Raw genomic sequence first — 22,077 nt, forward strand, 5'->3', positions numbered from 1 at the left:
CCCCCCCGACACACAGAGATCGTCTATACGGAAATAAATATAGAAAGGCCCATTGGGCTTTAAGGTCCAATTGATAGCGTGTTTATGATTTATTTAGTATTAATTAACTTTAGTCAACCAAAGTGTTTCCGTAATTTCCTATCAACTGATTAAGTGGTCTATCTGCTATTCCATTATCCATTTAATATCCCCCTCATCACAGTTATCATTCCGTAAATGAATCCATCAATTAAATAATTATGTCAACCATTCTGTAGATGTTAAACAAAAAGAGTTCTATAAACTTGTGTCCCCATCCCCTCAACACAAATTAAAACTTAAATCATACACCAAATCTTATAGTCCTAACTATATTATTTTCCTAGATGAAAACGGAATCTTTGGAGGTCAAAGGAGGAAAACACGATGGAACAAGACAGAGGGAGTTGCTGGCACGTAACTTGTGTAGAAGAAGAAAAAAACAAAGAAAATAAGAAAAATGTGGCAAAGAAGACTTTTTTTGACAAAATAGTAGAAGTTGGTTAAGAGACTTATCATTATTAAATTCATATTCAAAGAAAGGCATGCAAATTGCATTATTGTGAATGAGAATTTGTCAAAGGAGAAGGGTAGCGCGTGGTCAGCACGAAGAAGGGAGGTAGAGAGAAAGTTCCACCAGCTTTGTTTGCCCTCTTGTTACAAAATCAACCAAACTCATCTTCTCCACCAGCACCACCACCTAACAACCTCTCAATCTCATATACATTTTACGCTTTCCTCTCTTTCCATTTCAAGAGGAAAACTATATCGTTCCTCACACACGCCTCTCTCTCTAATCAGTGGTCGTCTTCCTTTTCTTATCCGTAAGTTTTGTGATTCCACATTGATTATATATAGATCTAATTTAGGCTTAGTCGTTTGTAGATTCACTGTGCGTTAAGATAATTTCACGATCTAGTGCTCTTAGATTCATTCATACCTTTGCTGGTTTTGATTTTTGCTAAGCTTTCTGTGTGGTTTCTCGAATAAATGTGATTCTTCTTCAATTTAACGACTCTATAATCTGGAAATAAAGTTTTGGTATGGTGGTTATGTGTATCAAAGGCATGTAACCATCTGATCTTACTAACTATTCTCCATCATCGAATATAATAGTTTTGGTATGGTGGTGTGTATCAAAGGCATGGACGCATTTCTTATGCTTCCTTTGTTTTGTGTGTGCTTGTTTTCAGACTCTTCTCAGGGGCAATAAGAATGGCTAATTGTCCTGGAGAGTCGACCCAAACTCACTTAGACATTCTCCGTTGCCCATTCTTGAGGAACATCAATGAGCCCACTAACCTCTCCTTCTCTTCTTCATCCTTGCCTTTTCCCATCCCTGTAAGCAATTGTTTTTGTTTCTCATCTTGTATTTTGTATCCATCCATCAGATGCTTTTTACTGACTAATAACAAACTCCTTTTCAGGTGCGAGCAGGGCAAGGTCCAATTTTTGAGGATGGACCCAATTTCGACACTGCGTTTAGGCTTTTCCATGGTCAAGATGGTGTTGTCCCGCTCTCTGACAGCCCTCGTGCCGGAGCGGAGAAGCCTGCGCTTTCCTCTCCTGCGTTCCATCCACTTGCTGCTAAGGCGGCGACTATTAGTCTCTCCTCCTTCGGACATGGAGGGCCTTTTGGATTTGATGCGTTTTCCGACATGTTTAAGAACCAAAAGAGAAAGTCAGACTCTTCCAAAAATAAAGATTCTTCTTCCTCTAAGGTAAAGCTTTGTTCTTGCTCAACATGTAATGTCTTGGCTTATGAGATAAACTCTTAGAGCATTGCTTACTTGTTGTTTTGCTCTTTCAGGGAGGAAACCACGAGTCTATGAGCGACGACTGGCTTCAAACAGGAAACTGCCCTATTGCTAAATCGTACCGAGCTGTAAGTGGTGTGGCACCCCTCGTGGCAAAGATCCTGCAACCCCCTCCCGGAATGCAGTACAAGTGTCCTAAAGCAATAGTTGCAGCTCGAGCAGCCATATCAAAAACAGCTTTCGCTAAGAACCTCCGGCCACAGCCTTTATCATCCAAAGTACTAGTCATCGGGATGCTGGGGATGGCTCTGAACGTGCCTCTAGGGGTTTGGAGAGAGCACACTGAAAAGTTCTCTGCATCTTGGTTTGTAGCTCTACACGCAGCGGTTCCTTTCATTGGAATACTGAGGAAGTCAGTGTTGATGCCTAAGATGGCGATGGTTTTTACCATAGCAGCGTCTGTTATGGGACAAGTGATTGGGTCAAGAGCAGAGAGGTATAGGCTTAAGTCGGTGGCTCATAAGAAACTGTCGTTGACAGGACCAGATCATGTGGATGGAAGGTGCGGCGATAAAGTGGTGATGAAATGGAATCCCATGTTGCTTGAAGTAGCAAGTCCTGTTTCTACGGGAGCAGCTAGTGTTGTCTGCTAAAAGATTTTTGGTTTCTTCTTCGCAGAGCTCGATATATGTGTAGTTGTTTCTTTTGTTGTTTTGTCCATTGTATTTGAAAATTTTCAAAATGTTTAAGGTAAGAATAAGTGTAAAAATAAATAAAATAAATAAAGTGTTATTTTTTCTTATTTTATACACATTCTAAAAGAAATGAAAAAAAATGATTTTCTATAAATTAATATTAGATGATAAGTTTAAGCTTTTCTTAACTGTAAGACGAATCTTCCAATAAGGGTTACAATCTTGCTCACATTGAAATTATGTCATACTAGTGGGTTCATATGTTTTATTATGTTTTATTCTTAAATGAATTTACAATTTATTTTATGGTCTTAGTAAAGAAAATATGTTCAAAAATATGAAGATGAATATATGTTGAAAGTGAATGATATTTTTCTGATCCATTTGATAGTGGTTAGCGACCGTAGTGTATTACTTTGTTTTGAAGTTGCTTAGGTCAATGCGGAATAGCATAAGTGGTTGTGACTGATCGATTTAATAAAAGTAGAATAAAAAGCTGATAGTTCTAACAAAGTAAATTCAATTTAAATTTAAATATAAAGTAAGGTTGATGTTCGAGAAGGAAAAATGTTAATGTTTGTGTTAGTTTTTGTGATTATCTTGTTTGAAGGAAGATAATAAATTGTTTCATCCTTTTAAAGTATTAACAATCTTTGCATACTTTGTCTATGTCAAAAATGTGGCACTTTGTTGAGGGTTTCACTAAGGCAGTATTGATTAAATACTTTGTCTTTAAAAGGATCATGAGTCCAATAAGTGAGTTCTTGCTAATATTCTTGTTAATACAATGTTAATATGAAGATAAATATATGTTGAAAGATTATATTTGTTTAGTTAATTTTTCATATATTTTGATGTTTTTTTTTTGTTTTTATTTGCTATTATAAGTGTTTTATGAAATTTTATTATTTTTAATATTATCATCCATTTTTCTATTGTTTTTTTTAATTTGAAAACAATTCCTCATCGTATGTGTCTGGCCATTGTCTTTTACACAGTAGTTAAAATGCAGTAATGTAATCGGTGTAATCTTGGTATGGATGTGATAATATTGTAATGTGTTCGATTTTGTTTGTTTCCATTTTGTTTAACTTGTAGTACGGGTGGGTTAGAAAGTTAGTGAGTAACATAAATGAGCATTTGAAAAAGTGTTTAATTTATTCTCATTTGAAAATAATTTTAGCTTTCACTATTTATAGTTTGCTATTCTTATTAGAAATGTTTATCATACCATTAAGAAAATTTTCAAGTATATATAATGTTTAGCATATTCAGTGTTTGTTCTACTTTTACCATGATAATAAGTAGAATGAAGTATCTTTGAATATAAATCATGGATTATTTGGGGTCTTAAACATTTTTTTTCCAAATTTATTGGTCCTTTCTTTATATATATATACATATTCTTTTAAAATATGATCTGTGTCATCCATAATATTTTCAAAATACTATTTTATTAACAAATTTCATATATGTACATATGGTAATTAAAAAAAAAAATATATATATATATATATATATGTAAGAATATATTATGTAAGAATATATTATGTACACTACCAACCACTTGAAAAAATACCCGAATTTCATTAGGAGAGCCAGGATATGCACATCAAGTTGTCGTGCTGCACTTATGAAGCGTTCAAAATTGTTGCCGAAAATTACTTGTATCTTGTTTGTTCAGAAACAGTTGGAGACCAGCCAATATGATGAAGACATGAAGAGAAGCAACAATTTTGGATTACATGGTGATGATCACTGATTAATGTATTTTAGCTCAGTCTTTTATGAGCTTATATTGTTCCTATTTTATACGGTACAGATTCCAGTAAATTTGAAATGTTTTTGTTAAAAGATCTTTTGTTTACCAAAAAATCATAGAAGATGGAACTCAGTGGAATGCAGAGATCTCATTGGGGTGGGTTCATAAACTACACATGGCTTACAAAGTGTATAGCTTAGGTTTCAATCTACGCAAAGTTCAAAAAAAGTTCCAATTCTACACGGTTTTTTCTCTTAATAAGTTTCCTAGTTTTGATTAATTATAACAATATTTCTACAAATACTTTGTCTTTTTTGGTAATCATATAAATCTAATAATTATTTAAAATTAATTAAAATTTAATCGAGTTTTAAAAAGAATTATTAGTAAATTAACCAAAATTTTATAGGATTTGCATGAATATTGTTTAAGAGAGCAAAGGCATCATCAAGTTGTTCCCCATCCACTTATGCAACTTTAACTGCAAGTTAGTGTGAAAAGCGTCTCAAGCCAAGCTAATATTCAGATACACTCTCAACAATCTCAAAAGCCTAAGGCCAAAGTTAAAAGAGATAATCGAGATTCAAGGGGTAGCACACTTATAAAGGAGGGCTATATGGCAAGATCATGCATGCTCATATGCATGCACAAAACTTTTCCATGTCGTTTACCTCTTTTTCAAGTGATTCTGCCCCTGCAAATTTGAATTCCTCTTCCAAAGGCTACCAGTTCGTATCTACAGCTCCCGTTGTTCACCAGAACAAACATGAGATGGAAGCTGTTCAGCTCATGTCGTGGACCCAGAAAAGAATTACTGAAGACCCCATCAATGAATGGTCTGATGCTGTTTTTTTTTTTGACAATCCATCCAGAGACCGCAACTTTGTTTCTATTACTTGGCCTCCTACTGCAGCAACAACGATGGATGAATGACTTATTCTCAGCCTGATTATGTTACTGCCACATCATCCCAGTGGAAAAACTTGCAGCCTTATTACTGACGTCTTACAATTCCTTAAAGCTCAGTTCCAGCAGCAGATACTTACACATGAACATACTCAGATTTTTTGGCAGCACCATCACATGTAAGATCTGGTGGTCGCTCTTCTTCTGCAGTGAAAGGGACTGCTCCACATGGAAAAGTAGCAAGATACGTTAACATAGAATAAGAGTGTGGCATTGCCTCCAAGCCCATGCAGTAAGACATTCTTCAATTGCTTCTTCGGTTCCATAGAATAGGAGTGTCTCCTTCATCGCGTCCTAGCCCCTGCAGTAAAAAAATTACAAATCCTTTTATAATGAGTCTGTCTCTGTCACTGCAACTAATAAGTATGTGGAAAAGACATTCTTAAAGTCTGTCATTCTCATCACTGAGTGCAGTCCTGCTTTAAGCACACAAACTGCAGTAGGCTGTTCCATGTGATTTCTCTGCACCATTTCAGCGTTTCTTTCACCAAGCCCTCTAGCTGGAACATAAAACATGTCTCAGCTAAGTAAGAAACAATTACCAACAAATAAAAAGAACAACAGTATTGTTTGGGGCTAATCTCTTTGTTTAGTAAGTGTTTGACGTGTTATAAATGAATTGTACTCTACACGTGAATGTTTGAAAAATGATCTAAATAGCATAACAAAAATCTTCTGCGCATACAATTCTTTTATGCTGTATGCGATGGATTCTCATGATTGCTTCCTCTTCCATAGCCGGAGTCCACCATGGATTCTAAGTGTTTCAAGAAAACAAAGAAGATATCATCACCTTCACCATTTCTTCATAATCGATAAGAATTGAATCACAAGCTTTCAGGGACATAGTACCATTCAGAAGACGTTTGAAGCTGCGGTCAAATTCAGACCAACTCCTCCAGCGTTCTTAGATATAAGCAGAACCTGTAGAAGCATACAAACTTTTAAGCTCTATGTTCCAATAATCCAATTTAAAAAGCGTTTGAAGTTTTGTTAGAAACGATTCATCAACTTATTATTTTCTGTTTGATTTGATTGAAACCCTTTAAGACCTTTTCTCTCGCCTTCTGAGCCAGCTTTCCATCATATCTAAGAAACTCAACTCATGTTCCTTTCAGCAAAGTAAATTCAATTCATGTGGAGGTCAGACATAAGCAGTTAAGGATTCAGCGTGACTGTAGAGAGGCTTACAAAGAGCAAAAAAAAAAAAAAAACGGCTGTTGTGGTTGAACATCGACCTGCTTTCAGATCAGCAAGTAGGGTGAATGAATTCGCCATTGTCGGCGGCGATAATATGCAGAGATGATACTTGTAGTTTTCGTAGATACATCGGTCTTCATCACTCCAGAGATGGCAATTTATAGGAGAGCTTTGAACCACATACGAAGAGTCCGAGCTCGAATTAATGTTGCGTAGTGGGACGAAGCTTGTTAATGCTAGGATTAAAGGACCAAATTAATGGAAACGTAAGGCATTTCAGGTTGTATGTTGGAGGCGGCTTCATCGGACAACGACGACGATAAGAATCCCAAATCAAATAAATATGAAACCAAAAAAGAATTCTGGGCCTGGAGATAAAAGAACATGAAGCCCAAATAAAAGAACGCAGAGGAAAAGAAGGAAAAAAAAGGGTTTCATTGACTTTTAAGGGGACATGTATCCTGATTTGCCTCATGCTCTCTGATGATGTGACTCTCTAAGGAGAAAGACAAGTCTATTTTATTGTAATAGATATTGGCACTATTATTTTTATTACACTTCTATTTCATTTTAACTGCGGTATAGATTTATGCACACACATTAAAAATATTAGTTTTAATATTTTCTAAATGAAAACATCATTAGCTGTACACATAACCACATTTCAACCAATAGAAAAATAAGATTGGAGAATATAAAAATCATATTAACATATAATATTAATAATTTTTACATTAAAATTCTAAAACGACATTTATTTTTAAATAAAGTTTTACTTTACAGCGAAAATTAAATTAAATTGAGGGAGTAAATGATTGTCAAGTAAAATGTGCCATTTTGATGTCGAGGAAAAAATTGGCATTATTTTGGTTAAATATGTAATTTATCTAATATTGTATCTAGTAATAGTCTATTCTATCATGATAACTATATAAGAAAATATATTTTTTCATATTATATAAGGCAATTCTCTTAAATAACATTTTTTTAAAGTTTTTGTCATAAAAATAGCATTTAAAAAAATAAAATGATCAAAATAGCTTTTTTTTTTATTTTGAAACTTTTAATTTTTAATTTTTATTTTTAAAAATTTGAATTCATCCTCAAAACTCAACCCCTTAACTTTAAACCCTAAGACTTTGATTAGTTAACTCTAAGGATATAATCACATATTTACCCTTCAATAAAACCTCTTTTGGTCGTTTTCCTCTCTTTGGAGATCTATTTTTGTGAAAATAAACTAAAAATGATATTGTAAAGGAATTTCTCTATTAGATATGTATTAACGAATTTTATATTTGTCATATGTTGAAGAACATATTTTATTCATATAATAATCTATAAAATTTACACCTAAAAATATTAGAAATGTTATATAAAATAAAAACTATTAAAATGTTTCATTCCAATTGACTCAAGCCATATTCTCATAATAGCTATAAATTAATCTATTAAAATTTTATAGATTACTTTTTTTTTTTAATCCATGAGACATCAGTAAATAACAAAATTGGTATCTTATCCATGGCTAAGTTGATTTTAGCTACATATTGAATGTTTCAAATTACATATATGGCGGTGGTTAATTGATATTTTTAGATGATGAAATATTGTATAAAAACAAAATTGAAATTTCGAAATATCCTTTTAAAATACATATTTTAGAATAGAAAGAAAATAAAATTAACCGGTCAATTTATTTTTAGCTTATGGATCATTAATCCAAAAAGTTTCAAATATTTATATATATGTTCACCTATAGGATTTAACTAATAAAACGTTTGCAAAGAAAGAATACAATGTCAGCATCTAGATTTGCTTTATTTTGTATCGTCCTGTTTTTTTTGGCGGTGTTCGTGAATGTATCTATTTATCTATCTATTATTATAAATTAGACTTACCTCTCTCTTCTTCGCGCCGTGTCAGATTCTACCGAACCCTGGTGTTGCGACAGGTGTGCAGAAGAAGAAACCGAAGCGTTTCATTAATGTATACATTGTGTTTGGTTTTGGGCTTCGCGAAACAATTTTGTGGGCTTTAGTGTTTTAATCATCAAATCTGGTCCCATAGAGAGATATGAGTATCGTCTTCCCCAAAGTCACACCCAAATCTAGGGTTCATGTTCTTCTTAGATCTCAGACACCAGCGATGTTCTTCTTCGTTCTCTGACATCAACAATGGCGCTTCGAGCTGTTGGGGTGTATATGCTCTTACTGTATGAAAATGTTATTCTGTTCTTAATCTAATGTTCATAGTTAGATTAAACTATTCTGCCGTACTGTTGATTGCTATTCGACCCGGCTCTGAAAATCAAACTTTGTGCTCTCTACTTGATTTCTCCACTAAAGTTCAATATTTAATGCCCAAGAAGAAGCACTGCTGATACTTTTGTACAATCACTTGAGTTTTCGCATTTTGGTGATGAAAGTCTATCCTTTTTGGATTTGGTTCTTGATCTATTTATATATTTGATGTTTTTCTCTCACATAGGAAGTGATTTGAGGGAGAAAGGGATGAGAATTTTCCTCAAGAAGGTGTGGTCTGTGGTGGAGCTTTGTCGTACGGAAGTTACGAATTACGATCTACAAGGTTCCACGAGAGTTCATCATCACAACCCTAATTCTAAACCGCTTGAAGGTCTTCCCTTTACTGTGCTTACAGCTCAAACCTGTAATCACAACATGCCGTTGACTGAGCAACATAAAGAAGAAAGAGAGAACTCAGTGAGTTATGTATGATGATCATGAACCAATTTTTGGCGTATTGCTTTTCATGACGACATCCGTAATGAAACGTTTGATGATTCCCAGGACACATGGTCTCTAACTTTTCCTACTATGACTAACTGTTATTCATATATACTGTATTTTTTAAATCTCTTCTGTACAAAGGTTTTGCGCAATGCAATCAATACAGTAGGGACTGATGAAGATGCTCTGACCCGTGTGATTGTCTCACGAGCAGACAAGGACCTGAAGAAGACCACTGAGCCTTATCACAAGAGGAACAATGAGAGTCTCGATCAAGCCATAGCGAAAAAGACATCAAGGGACTACAAGGCTTTTCTTCTAGCCTTGCTAGGAAACGGAGGAATCTAGAGTTCACCCTCAAAATCAAAACCTGACAAGAGTAGCATTTCTTTCTAATTTCTGCTCAAGTACTAACTAGACCCTGGCGCCGGTTTGAATTTTTGGTTTTTGGTTATTTATTTAACTAAATAATGTATTTCTAATATTTGATGTATTATATTCACCAAGTAAATATTTTTTTTGGCATTTTAAATCATCTATTTACGATGAATATTCGATATCATATAAAAATTTGAACAAATAGACGTAATTAGAGAATTGTAGACGATATATAAAAACAATCATAAAAGATTATAAATTAGTAAAAAAATAAAATGATTTTTAAACTTCTATGAAAAATTTAACATATAAAAAAGGGCGATGAATTTGTCATCAAATTGTAAATAATTTCATAATTTTATTAATAATAAATTATTTATAGTCTTTGTTTTTCGTCAAGATAATTAATTATTAAATGTCCATAACTATAGGTGGTTTGAATATTGTACATCGATCGATGCATGATGTAAGTTGACTATATAAAACTTGAACATGATCATTTCAAACTAAAGTATAGGTAGGTCACATGCATTTGTTATATTGTAGTTAATATATTTTAAATATTACATAAGTCAAGTGATTCACGTTTTCGTAAAAAGAAAATTCAAGTTCATTATTAGGTTGTACTCGTACGTAATATGCTACGTTAATTATGATCTATTTTTAGGTTCATTTAATGACATTAAGTTTAAATTTGATAAAGAAAAACTCATTAATTTAACTGGAAAAGACAAGCATTAAAATATGTAGGTTTATTTAATGACATTAAGTTTAAATTTGATTAAGAAAAACTCATTAATTTAACTGGAAAAAAATAAGCATTAAAATAAGTAGTTTAATTTAATTCTCAGTGGCATGGAAGTGTAAATAAGTTATAAAAGGGGTATTTTTTAATGGGTACTTCTCTTTTAATAATAGAGATAAAATATCTGTTTGATGATGCTTCGTCAACTCAGGATTGCTGTTTAGCTATTCATAATAAGATTGGAATTACAACTTATTTGTTTTCCTTGAATAAAACATTCTTCCAAGCCTTTTAATAAATAAATTCTTCCAAGCTCACAAAAGAAACTAAACAAACTCACTGAAGATAAGGTAATTAAAAATGTTTCATTAAAAAGTTATATCACTACTCTCTCTCTATGACTGTTGAAACATCTGTTTCCTGTTCTTATAAACTCTCTGCTGCTGTTACTACTACAGCTTCACAAGCTGAAGCACTTCTGGCGATTTTAGAATGATGGGGAGAACTGTTTGAAGCTAAGAAAGCCGAACTATTGCCGTGTAATGAGGCAAATGAGTGGGGAGATGATGATGATGATGATGATTGGAATGATGGATGGGAAACGCTTGAGAAACCAGTAGAGGTCCTACTTGAAGATATTGAAGCAGAGAGCCTGACCGGAATCTTGGCCAGGTCTGGCCCGTTTCTTGCACTTAATATTTCTTTGTTGTTACCAGAGCCGTGACTACCTACACAAATTTGAAACATTGGCTTAGGACATATCTTTATTTTCTCATAGGGCATATTACAAAATTGTTATTTAGTTTGACCTATTAGTAAAAACTAAAAACACTTTCTTGAACTGTAATCACTTGAACATAGACTATTATTGATACTTGGGATTTTGTCCACGCTTCGCGCGGAACGATGATTTTATTTTTATGATTAATATTTGATTATGTTATAACATTATTTACAAAAATGAAAATTACTTACTTTCTACAATTTTTTTAATTAACTTAATAGTAAAATGATTATGATATTTATTTGAAATATATTATATTCTTCCGTTTCAGAAAAATTCACGTTTTAAAAAAATTGTTTCACAAAAAAAATATATTCAGATTTTCAATTTATTATTTAATGGTAAATTTTAAATGTCGAAAAACATAATAGTGTTTGTTAAAATTCTTGATTAAAAGTTATGAAAATAGTTACACAAAAAAAAATAATGTACTGGTAATCAAAATTTCATATATTTTTTTTAGTATGTATAAAAGTCATAAAACATATATCTTTTTGAAATAGAGAGAGTATTAGATTAAATGGTTAAATAATGTGGGTTATTTAATTTTTAAATATTTTTGGATTTCTGTTTGTGATTAAAATTTTTTTTTTGCTTGTAACCAACATGTCTTTCAATTTTGATGTTCAATAATATGCGAAAGTACGTGTTTTTCTTATTCCATATTCACAATCTCACATATGTGAATCTGTTTGATTTTTGTTGTACTCTTCTCTTTTATATTTTAAGTAGTTTTTTCAATACAATTTTATATTTATTGAATTTTGTGTGACCAATTAATTATGTAAATTTTTTAATAATCGGTTTAAGTTATATATTAATAATACCTTATAACAAATAACCATTTTTATTATTGATATCTTTAACTAAAATACCTATAATCTGAAATAAAATATGTTTTCTCTATTGTATACTTACTTAAGTAAGGCTATGTCCACTGTCGCAAATTTAATGATTTCTCTAGTGTGTTTGATAGACAGCGAATTAACCACAAGTTCCCATAAAAGCCTCTGTACCCAATAAAACTTCTAAACATATCAAAACCAAGGAATTAACCGAAACCAGATGCATCAACTTATTTTACAGTAAAGCTTAGAAGAATCAGATCAAGACATAAATTGAAGAGTAACAAATGTCAAAACTAAAAATATCCAAAACGTCTACGAAATCAGTAGAAGAAAAAATAACAGGCTAAAGTCATTGAGTATTACTGTATAAATTTTGGAGGCAAAATCTACACTGTGCAAGTATAATGCCATTTTGTTTTTCAATCTTAATTTGATCCCGATTCGTTGGAACTCGACCCCATCTCGTTTACTTCCTTTGACCCTTTCTTATTATCTTCCTCTTCCTCACTATATTTGCTTTCCTAATTCTCTTCATTCTCATTTTCTTCTTCCTCCTCCATACCTTCTTCAGCAACTTGACCCTCCAAATCACTGGTTCTTAGGCAGAACTCATAAGCAAGTCAAATTATTAGTATCTGCTGCAGGTCTTTAGTGTTTCACCGTTACCAATCTTGAGTGGCTTTTAACCTTCTCTAACTTCATTGTTCTTTGCCTCGATGCTTGCTCCTAAACTTTTCATTGCCTAACTAACAGCACTTGAAGAAGTGTGTATAGCTTTAGCTTCATCCATGAAACTAACCTTCTGAAAGAACCATACGTCGTTTGACTCCGCAAGACGTACCCATAGGCCTTCCTCTTTGTGGTAAGGAGAGTGAGGAATAGTGCCTAAAAGTCAATTGGAAAGTTTCAGAGTGATCAAAGCTTGAACTATCACCTTCTGTTTTGCACGTGACTCCTACTTTTAAAAAAGGTATCATTTCTAAACACCTTCTCGATGTCTACAACATTGCTCCCCGACAGCAACCTCTTGGAGGAGTTGAGGACGTTCTTCCAAGTGAAGCTCTTGAAATTCTCAGAATGGTCTAACCTACAATACTATCTTTTAAGCGATAAATTTATTGAAATGACAGAGTTGCAAGAAAGGAGTGGTGTCTTCTGAAGATGACTTCCTCACTGTAAGAAGAGCCTACAAAAAATTAACATTAGTAAACCTAAAAATTGTAGGAAAAGGTTAACTTGAAAAGAATCTTGATACCTTAACAATGCACTCATTTAATCTAGAAGCTTCATCCCCTTGCCAACACCGCTCTGTTTGCAAGTACCTGGCTTCGATCAATATCGTCTAAATAATCACACATGTATACCAGTCTATCTGACGCTGATATCAAGAACCTCCATGGCTTGCTTCTGGTTTCACACTATCGCAAAGAGAGAGCGAGAGATCATATTGTAAGTGGCAACATCAGGCAAAACAATCATAATATCAAGAAGTTATGACATCAGAATGTCAGGAACAACACCAGAAACTTGAGGAAACCAAATCTTGTTGACTGACCAGTCCGTAAAACAATTAATCTGGGAAAAACATTTCCTACAATATTATAGGAAAATTCTTGCCACCATTAACACCCCGTTAACCCATTAGTCAATCACCAATATAGCATCTATATGCAATCGATCACCGACATTTCCTACAATTCGGTTCTAATCTGAATCTATAAGCAATTAAAGTAAAAATAAGGCTAACTTTTTCTATAATTGACGCTTTACTTTTCACGTGGTTGTGTTGTAATGGATATTAAGTTGGGAAGAAAGTAATTTCGAGGCCAAAGTGGTTTGTTCTGCTTTGCAATGTTTGAAGTTTTTAACCCTCTTTAAGTCAATTCCTTCCTAAGACTTGCTGTTATAACATCATATTTTCATAAAAATGGTCAGAGAAGAAGGTTTAACAAAAGGTTGACCAAAAAAGGCCTCAAAAACAAATTGGTCGAAGAATTGACGTTAGCTTCTTTTTGAAGAACTTGCATCAGATTTCATGAAATAGTCAGAGTAGGATGAAAGCAAACCTGGAAACGAATCGTCGATCTACCAAGACTTTAAGCACTGCCGCTTCCAATCCACTGATTCTTAAGCGGTAATAGGGATTGAAACTGGGCTCACAAAATCATTTTACAGAGCCTTCTTAGATCTGCAGCAAGAAAATTCTCACAGTATATCAAACGAAATAAAAATTTAAAGATGAGAGATGAGGACTAAAGAGTTACTCGTGTTTTGATGCAGCCATGAAGACCTGAATTAAAGCTTGAGTTAATATCATATCATGAACGCATGGAAGCTTGATCGTCTACTGTTTCGGAGAAAAGATAAAATAACTCACAAGAGGCCCTATATCCAATCGAGAATCTGGTTACGTCCGGTTATCGATCGCATTGTGATCGGGAACACCTCCCCTCGATCTTCTTCCTCCTCATCTTCTTCATCCTCATCTTCGATTCCGTTTCTGCTATTAATCTCCAACCGTCCTCCTCCTCCGGTTACATCCGGTTATCAATCGCGTCGTGATCGGGAACACCAGGTAACCAGACTCATCAGATACACCTCAGTTGTTTGGCGAGAAATTGTTTTCTCTCCGGTCTTCACCCATCTGAAAATTTTCGAATCTCTGAGGAACCCAAAAAAAAAAATCATTTTCTATTTTCAGCTAAAAGAAAAGTAAATTCACACAGATCACCCCAAGAAAAGAAACACAGAAAACCCAGTATAAAAGAAGAAAGATCCAAATACTTTTTTCGTCATAAGAAGATTGGTTTTAAAAGCATAGCATATGAGCAAAACTTAACTTGAATGGCTTCTGAAACTAAATTTTACCTTAGCTACTTGGATGCTGAAAAATAAGTTATATTTACTCGGTCGGTTTGATGAGAAAAGGCCACCAAAGTTTGATTTGCTCGGATATGAGTGTTGTGTTTGGACGATTGTTACTGTTTAAGGTTGTTTCTGCAGGAACAATCGAATGTGGGAGAAAAAGTAGAAGATTAAGAAGAAGGTTATGATGAGGGAAGAGATAGATGGTTGTTCTGGATTCATTGGTGAAAGGTTTTATTAGATAAGAGAAAAAAAAAGAGAGGTGAAAGAATCGGCAACGCTAAAAAAAAATGGAGAAGTGGAAGAGACAAAACATATCGACAGTCGTGAATAGGAGAGTTGGTCTGATGGGCTAACACAAAATACCTAACAGACCACGTAGAGGTCCGTTTTTGTGTTGAGTAGATGACGTGTCAAAACGGAGCTCTATAATTGGATGATTTAATTGTCCTACGTGGACATGCTGTATGAAGCTTATATATCCCTTTTAATATAGTATAGATTATTAGAAATCTTTTACTATCATCACAACTCTAATTCTAAAATTAATTAATTATATTTCACCTCAATTTTTTTCAATCTTAATATTAATTTAGAGAAAACATATTTGTCATCAACCAAATTCCCTAATAAAATTATTAGAATTAGCTTCTCTCAATATATTACTATCTATTCTAAATTCATTATTTATATTAAAGACTAAATTTGAATGTTACAATTTTATTTAAAAACTATAAATATTTTTTTTAAGTTAGATATAAACTAATAAAGTTTGGTAATTATTTAGTTTTGTTACATGAAAAATATATTTGTTATTTAAGTGGAAACATTTAGTTAAAAACTATGAACATATTTGGCTTGACTAAAGATTTTTTTTGGCTTATGGCATCAAAAGAACTTCGCACGGCTCTGGTTTTACCGAATCAAATATCTCAGTGCCTAAGTGTTGTTGAAGAAAAGTTAAAGCAACAAAGCCTTCCAGAGTTATAAATTCAGCAAATCTGCAATTAGCTAATTAAAAATTTTGAATCGACAACCTATTAACACTAAAAATGCATCATATGTCGTATAATATTCATATAACTATAAATACATATATTAAAATATCAAAATCTAAATATGCACGGACCGGACCTAGTATTATATATAGTTAACTTTTTATCCAATATTTTATCATCATACCTTTAAAAACATAATCATTTTCTTTATATCATTTTTAATTTTTAATTTTAATTATACAGGTGCTAACTTAAAAGTTGATGCTCGGGGACCATATTGCTACAGAGAACATGATTCTAAATGGTGTTGTAACTCAAAACCAAAACAGTGCCGAAGCATCAAAGTAGAATGTGACGCCATTTGTAAACCCAAACGCCATCTTTAAAATTTCCAGAAGAAAAGTCTATAATTATATATTTCAAATATTTCCGTATTATTATTATTCTAATTAAATAATAAATAGCAAATCGATATCCTGTTCTACAGAAACAACTAGTGTTGTCTGCTAAAACATTTTTATATTTCTTTGAATGCTGAAATTGTTTTTTTTCTCTGACTTACTTTCTGCAATTGTATTTAATATATATATATATATATATATATATATATATATATATATATGTTTTAGATAAACAAGAATAAAATCATAATTAAGTGCAATTTTTTTTGAATGATGTAAAGACTCGGCTGATTGAATAAAATAAAAAGATATAACTTGGAATTACATTAGAAACTCTATATATTAATATTTAATTGATTAATAACTACAAAAATAACCAATTTTACCGGCTCGAGGTAGACTGATTCAAAAAGAAAATAATTTGATAAGATATTAAATATTTTTAAAAAAAAAATCTTATGCAAGTATATAGTCATATTAAAATTATAAATTAGCAAGTAATATATAAAAGTTGATATAAATATAAATAAAACACTGCATTATTTGTTTTAATTGCAATGAAGTCAAATTATAACTTTTCTTGATACTATAAAACATATTATTATTATTATTATTATTTTATCATATTACATCTAAAACACATTTAATTAGTCATATCATAGGATATGGAATTCATTTTTTCTTTTAAGAAAACATATGCAAGTGAGAAGCCAAGAACGTGATCAATGAAAAAAATGTTTGAGAAAGAAAACAGGAAAGCCACGAGTGTCTCGACTAATGGCCGCATCACTTTCTGTATATCGTAGACGTAAACTGGAAGAACATGCGTCCTTAGACCATACACGGAAACTGTTTGACCCTGCATTTAGGCTTTTCCATGGTCATGATGATGTTGTCTCGCTCTCGGACAGCCCCTGTGCTGGAGCGGAAAAGCCTAAGTTTTCCTCTCCTGCATTCTATCCACTTGCTGCTAAGGCGGCGACTACTAGTCTCTCATCCTTTGGACATGGAGGGCCTTTTGGATTTGATGCCTTTTCCGACATGTTTAAGAATCAAGAGAAAAAGTCAGACTCATCCAAAAAGAAAGATTCTTCCTCTAAGGTAAAGCTTTTAATGCTGTTCTTGCTCAACATGTTTCTATGTACATTAGTTAAAGAACATGAGATCAAAACTCATCAAGAACGCCTGAAACGTGATAGATAAAACTCTTGAGATCAAAACTTAAGATCTGTAGCTCAGAAGAATCTGAGGTCGACAGGACAAGATAAATAGATGGAAGGTGCTGTGATAAAGTGGTGATGAAATGGAATCCCATGTTGCTTGAAGTAGCAAGTCATTTGTCTACATGAACAGCTAGTGTTGTCTGCTAAAATATTTTGGTTTCTTCTTCGAAGAGCTCGATATATGTATAGTTGTTTCTTTCCTTGTTCTGGCCATTGTATTTGAAACTTCTCAAAATGTTTGAGAGAGGTAAGAATAAGTGTTTATAAAGTGACTGTAACGTACAATGCGTCATTTTGACATCCAATAAAAAAATTGGTGTTAGTTTTAATAAAATAGTAGATAATGATCCGAGCCACTCGGTGTGAAATATATATATATATATATATATATATAATTTGTTATTATAGAAAACAGTGAGAAAGATGCAAAAAATGAAACTTATATAGTTTTTTCTAACTTTGTACATACCAATTGCAAACGAAACTTACACACATGACAATATATGTAACTGAACTTTAAGGAATGAAAAATTTCTTACACGCTATATTATTAGTTGGTTTTTATATGTATTACCAATTAGGATTCTGATCCGGGAACACATTTAAACAAATAATTTTTAAAAATGATACAATAAATGATAAATGATAAAATGAATAGAGGGTTGATAGCATATGTTGTAATTTTTCTAGTAAATAAAGGATTGTTTAAAATGTGATGTGAGAAGGCTTGTGGTGTTGTCACATAAGTATAATGGCAAACTTGTTAATAATACATAAAATCAAGGTTGCTTTCTTAAAATACTTTTCTTTTAATAATAAGGAGATGTAATTTATATAATAATATATTTTAATTATTATGTAACAAAATCTATGTCTCTTATTATATATACAGATTCTATATCATATATTAAATAAACATATTTTATTTCTACACCAATCAATAAAATAGTACTTTAGGAAAAAATAGAACTGTTATATAAAACACAACCTATTAAAATATAGAGATAATTTGGTCAACATACGTAGTTGGCGTTGAAATTAAGAAATTACTAGGTTAAGATCCGCGCCTTGCGCGGAATCAACATTATATATATAAATTATTTTATGTATAAATAATAAATATATATTAAATAATTAAAAGTCAGTAACTATTAAAAATATAATTAAATTGGTGCGAACATATAAATCAATTTTATTAATCCAAAAAAATATTTTTTTTTTATATTTGATAGGATATGTTATTAAATTTAAATGATACTAACATAGATAATATATTTTAGTATATTTTTTAATATTAATGTCTATTAAATGATGATTTCTATTCATATAGTTTTTTTGATCATTTATATCTTTTATAGAAAAAAATCTAAATTACTGATAACAAAATTGTCACTGTGGGATTAATAGTTTTAGTAATTTATAATTAAAAAAAAGTTTTCAATGATCGTTCAAAACTTTTATCAAAAAAATTGTTCAAAGTAAATTTTGAAACTAAAATATTGTATTTTATATGGTTTATAGTTTAATTTAAAACGATATATATATTAATCTTAATAATTAATTAAATTAGACTTTTTACTTATATAATTTTTTGTAATCATTTGTATTTTTTCATAGCAAACGTTTTAAACCATGAATCATAAAATTTGAATGTGAGACTCTTAACAGTTTTAGTAATTTATAGCCGTTTGTAAAAATTCAAAATATAACATATACATAAAAATCTAAATTTTTATTATATGGTTATTGTGGTTGTTTAATTTATTTAATAGTTTAAAATTAAACAAATATGATAGAAGATACACTATTTTTTTTATCAAATCTTTATTATTCAAAATCATTAATTGCCATATATACTTTAGTCACATTATGCAATTCCGTAAATTTTATTTAAAGAAATAATAAAGTACATTAATGATGAATTTATTGTTAGTTTAATAAAAAACTTATTATATAATTAGATTAACCAACATATTTCTCTAATGATTCTAAGAATCATTCTAGTGATGACATGCGGCTACAAAAAGAAGTTGTAATGTTTCTCAAATAATATATAGGGGATACATGATATGACATAAAAGTAAAAGGGTGATAAAGTGGTGATGAAATGGAATCCCATGTTGCTTGTCTTCGGGAGCTACTAGTGTTGTCTGCTAAAGCATTTTGGTTTCTTCTTTGAAGAGCTCGATGTATGTATAAATGTTTCTCTTCTTGTTTCCGCCATTGTGTTTGAGAAGTTTATAAATGTTTAAGGAAAACAAGAATAAATGTTATTTTTCATATTTTATACACAATTTAATTAATTTTAAAAGAAATGAAAAAGAACTTTTATAAGTTAATAGTAAATTAATAAAACAAATTATATTTACCGTTATTAATTTATAAAATTTTAATCTAAAATAACTGAAAATACATGATAAGTTTAAGCTTCTCATAACTTTAAAGATGAATCTTCCAATAATGGTGTAATTTTAATGACATTACAATCATGTTGCATATTGTCATTATTTATCTATACTATTTTTTGCAAAGTAATTTTTCGCATTCGAGCTATCACATCAAAAGTTAATCGGTTAAAGTTTATGGTATCCTTAATAAGTTTTTATATATAATTTATTATATAATTAGAAACAAATTTTATAATAATAATATTAGTTTTATAAGCATATTAGATAATTCATTATAAATTAATTTAATAAAACTTTCAATATAATGTTTATAAAAGAACAAGATAATTCTTATATAATATATATATATATATTCACAAATATAACTCTTATATATAATGTGTTGTTATCTGGAAATAAAATTTTCTTTTATACAAGTTAAAATATTATGATATAAACAATTTATAACTAAATGTTAATCAAACAAAAACATTTGTATTTAAGAGATTTTCTAAAATATATTTAGTATGTGAGTGTTTTAAAATTTCAACATAACAATAAGAATAAATATCTTAATGAAATTTTTTCTCATATATAAAATAATTTTATGTTTGATTTAAACTTTTTCAGACATAAACAATACATTATCATACTGGATTTTAAATTAATAAGAGATAAAATAATAGGTTTTCATAAAACACTATGACCGCATGTGTGGACAAAACACCTAGTTTTTATCAAGTGACAATCACATACAATGCATCATTTTGATATCCAATAAAAATTTTGTTTTTGTTTTAGTTAAATATTTAATTTATATAATATAATATTTTATTATTATTCAAGAAAATCTATGTTTCATATTATATATATACACAAATTCTACAAATTTTAGAAATATTATTTGCTTTATGTTGATAATTATATACGTAACAAAATTTTCTCTTAATTTTATCAAATTTGATTTAACATTTTTAACAACAAAAAATAGATATAAAATCTTTACAAGACTTTAATTTAAATATACACATATATATTATTAAATAATTTTTTTATTTTTTTTGTTATTTTATTTTATCTAAATTTTTACTTATAATCAAATTAAAATTTAAAATTAAATTATGTAATCAAATAATAAATTTTAAAATTAACAGAAAACTAATTTAACTCTAATTTTAAATTTTTAAAACGTTTATTTCTGCATATGATATGATGCATCAAAACATATAGTTATACATATATGACATAAAGTAAAATACTGTAACTTTTGTGTCTTGTGTTGACATAATTGTTCATGTTTTTTTTTCTGTACTATTAACTTTTGTTTTTCTTCTCCAACATACGACAAAGATGTTATTTACCCAGGATTGTTTTTCTCTAATTTAAATCAATTTGATGGAAAATCAGATTATCTATAGAAGCCCACTGCTCTTAACCATCATGTGGTCCTATGCCGACCTCATGTACATCTTATCTTTGCCACCATTACAACAACTTTGTCGATGTTGGATGCGCCATATGTGGCAGGGAAATCAAGATCTCAAAGAAAACAATCCCGAAATAGTCTCTAAATTTTGGAAATTGGTTCCTCCCTAGTCTCGTACTAGCCACATCACATCTAAGAAAATGATTTATTAATATACAGAAAAGATAACTCAATTGTATCGGTTAGTGATCATGTTATATGTTTGCGTTTATATCTCTACAAAACATAAATATTTATGAGGGGTGTCATACATTTATCCAAAATTAAATGTACCTTTCTTTCAATTTAAACACCACCATTCCTCCACTGACATCCGACTCATATCGTTTTTGCAACCGTCACAACAATTATGTAATTCTGATACAATAATTGTTAATTGTTAAGAAGATATAGGTTAAATAGTTATTGAATAATTTATCTGGTACAATAATTGTTAATCGCCAACACCGATACAATAATGGACGTTTTAATGACTATAAAAATGATTGACAATATATTACCAACAAATGTATCAAGTTAACATACTATATATAGTTAGCAAGCTATAGTTATGTGTATAGTGCTATAAAAATCAATAACATACATATTAGTGAATACTCATTCTTAGGTATCAAACCATATATCATCTAACAAAACATGTATCATATAACAAAATATGTACTAACAAATTGACCATGTATCAAACAATGTATCATCTACAACATATCAACACATTTAATAGCTTATTATACCATGTATCAAATAATGAAAACTATTACTTCTTACCAATCATTTATCAATTAGTGGCATCATGTTTGTAACATCTAATAAACAT

At 30.8% G+C, this 22,077-nt stretch overlaps 2 protein-coding genes and 3 long non-coding RNA genes across 11 annotated transcripts; 4 read left to right on the forward strand and 1 right to left on the reverse strand.

The window, feature by feature from the left end:
- Positions 1–619: 619 nt before the first annotated feature.
- Positions 620–2,554, forward strand: LOC106304850. Its single transcript, XM_013741272.1, has 4 exons — positions 620–842; positions 1,212–1,359; positions 1,446–1,739; positions 1,829–2,554. Exons 2-4 carry the CDS (start codon positions 1,234–1,236, stop codon positions 2,426–2,428), a joined length of 1,020 nt encoding a protein of 339 aa, XP_013596726.1. The 5' UTR covers positions 620–842; positions 1,212–1,233; the 3' UTR covers positions 2,429–2,554.
- Positions 2,555–4,720: 2,166 nt separating this feature from the next.
- On the reverse strand, positions 4,721–6,750 carry LOC106327000. 7 transcript variants are annotated; one of them, XR_001267383.1, is made up of 5 exons: positions 6,437–6,746; positions 6,211–6,309; positions 6,051–6,122; positions 5,884–5,955; positions 4,721–5,698 (listed from the first exon to the last, which is right to left on the reverse strand). It is a non-coding gene; the product is annotated as an uncharacterized LOC106327000 (long non-coding RNA). The 7 variants fall into 7 exon arrangements; XR_001267384.1 differs by having other exon boundaries at positions 6,251–6,309; positions 6,437–6,742; XR_001267382.1 differs by having other exon boundaries at positions 6,051–6,309; positions 6,390–6,750.
- A 1,576-nt stretch (positions 6,751–8,326) lies between these two features.
- Positions 8,327–9,641, forward strand: LOC106296577. Its single transcript, XR_001261262.1, has 3 exons — positions 8,327–8,613; positions 8,889–9,216; positions 9,290–9,641. It is a non-coding gene; the product is annotated as an uncharacterized LOC106296577 (long non-coding RNA).
- A 919-nt stretch (positions 9,642–10,560) lies between these two features.
- Positions 10,561–16,144, forward strand: LOC106303519. The gene is made up of 3 exons (XR_001262494.1): positions 10,561–10,621; positions 10,730–10,943; positions 16,010–16,144. It is a non-coding gene; the product is annotated as an uncharacterized LOC106303519 (long non-coding RNA).
- A 774-nt stretch (positions 16,145–16,918) lies between these two features.
- Positions 16,919–17,663, forward strand: LOC106297719. Its single transcript, XM_013733910.1, has 2 exons — positions 16,919–17,268; positions 17,367–17,663. Exons 1-2 carry the CDS (start codon positions 16,945–16,947, stop codon positions 17,433–17,435), a joined length of 393 nt encoding a protein of 130 aa, XP_013589364.1. The 5' UTR covers positions 16,919–16,944; the 3' UTR covers positions 17,436–17,663.
- Positions 17,664–22,077: the final 4,414 nt, after the last annotated feature.

Source organism: Brassica oleracea, chromosome C1 (assembly GCF_000695525.1).
Source record: "Brassica oleracea var. oleracea cultivar TO1000 chromosome C1, BOL, whole genome shotgun sequence".
Taxonomy (NCBI): domain Eukaryota; kingdom Viridiplantae; phylum Streptophyta; class Magnoliopsida; order Brassicales; family Brassicaceae; genus Brassica; species Brassica oleracea.

What these genes read in the sequence shown, in the direction of transcription:
- LOC106304850 (XM_013741272.1), top strand. Translation starts at nt 1,234, where the DNA reads ATGGCTAATTGTCCTGGAGAGTCGACCCAAACTCACTTAGACATTCTC. An exon ending in CCTTGCCTTTTCCCATCCCT is followed by an intron (nt 1,360 to 1,445) that starts GTAAGCAATTGT and finishes ACTCCTTTTCAG; the next exon opens with GTGCGAGCAGGGCAAGGTCC. An exon ending in AAGATTCTTCTTCCTCTAAG is followed by an intron (nt 1,740 to 1,828) that starts GTAAAGCTTTGT and finishes TTGCTCTTTCAG; the next exon opens with GGAGGAAACCACGAGTCTAT.
- LOC106297719 (XM_013733910.1), top strand. Translation starts at nt 16,945, where the DNA reads ATGGCCGCATCACTTTCTGTATATCGTAGACGTAAACTGGAAGAACAT. An exon ending in AGAAAGATTCTTCCTCTAAG is followed by an intron (nt 17,269 to 17,366) that starts GTAAAGCTTTTA and finishes GAAACGTGATAG; the next exon opens with ATAAAACTCTTGAGATCAAA.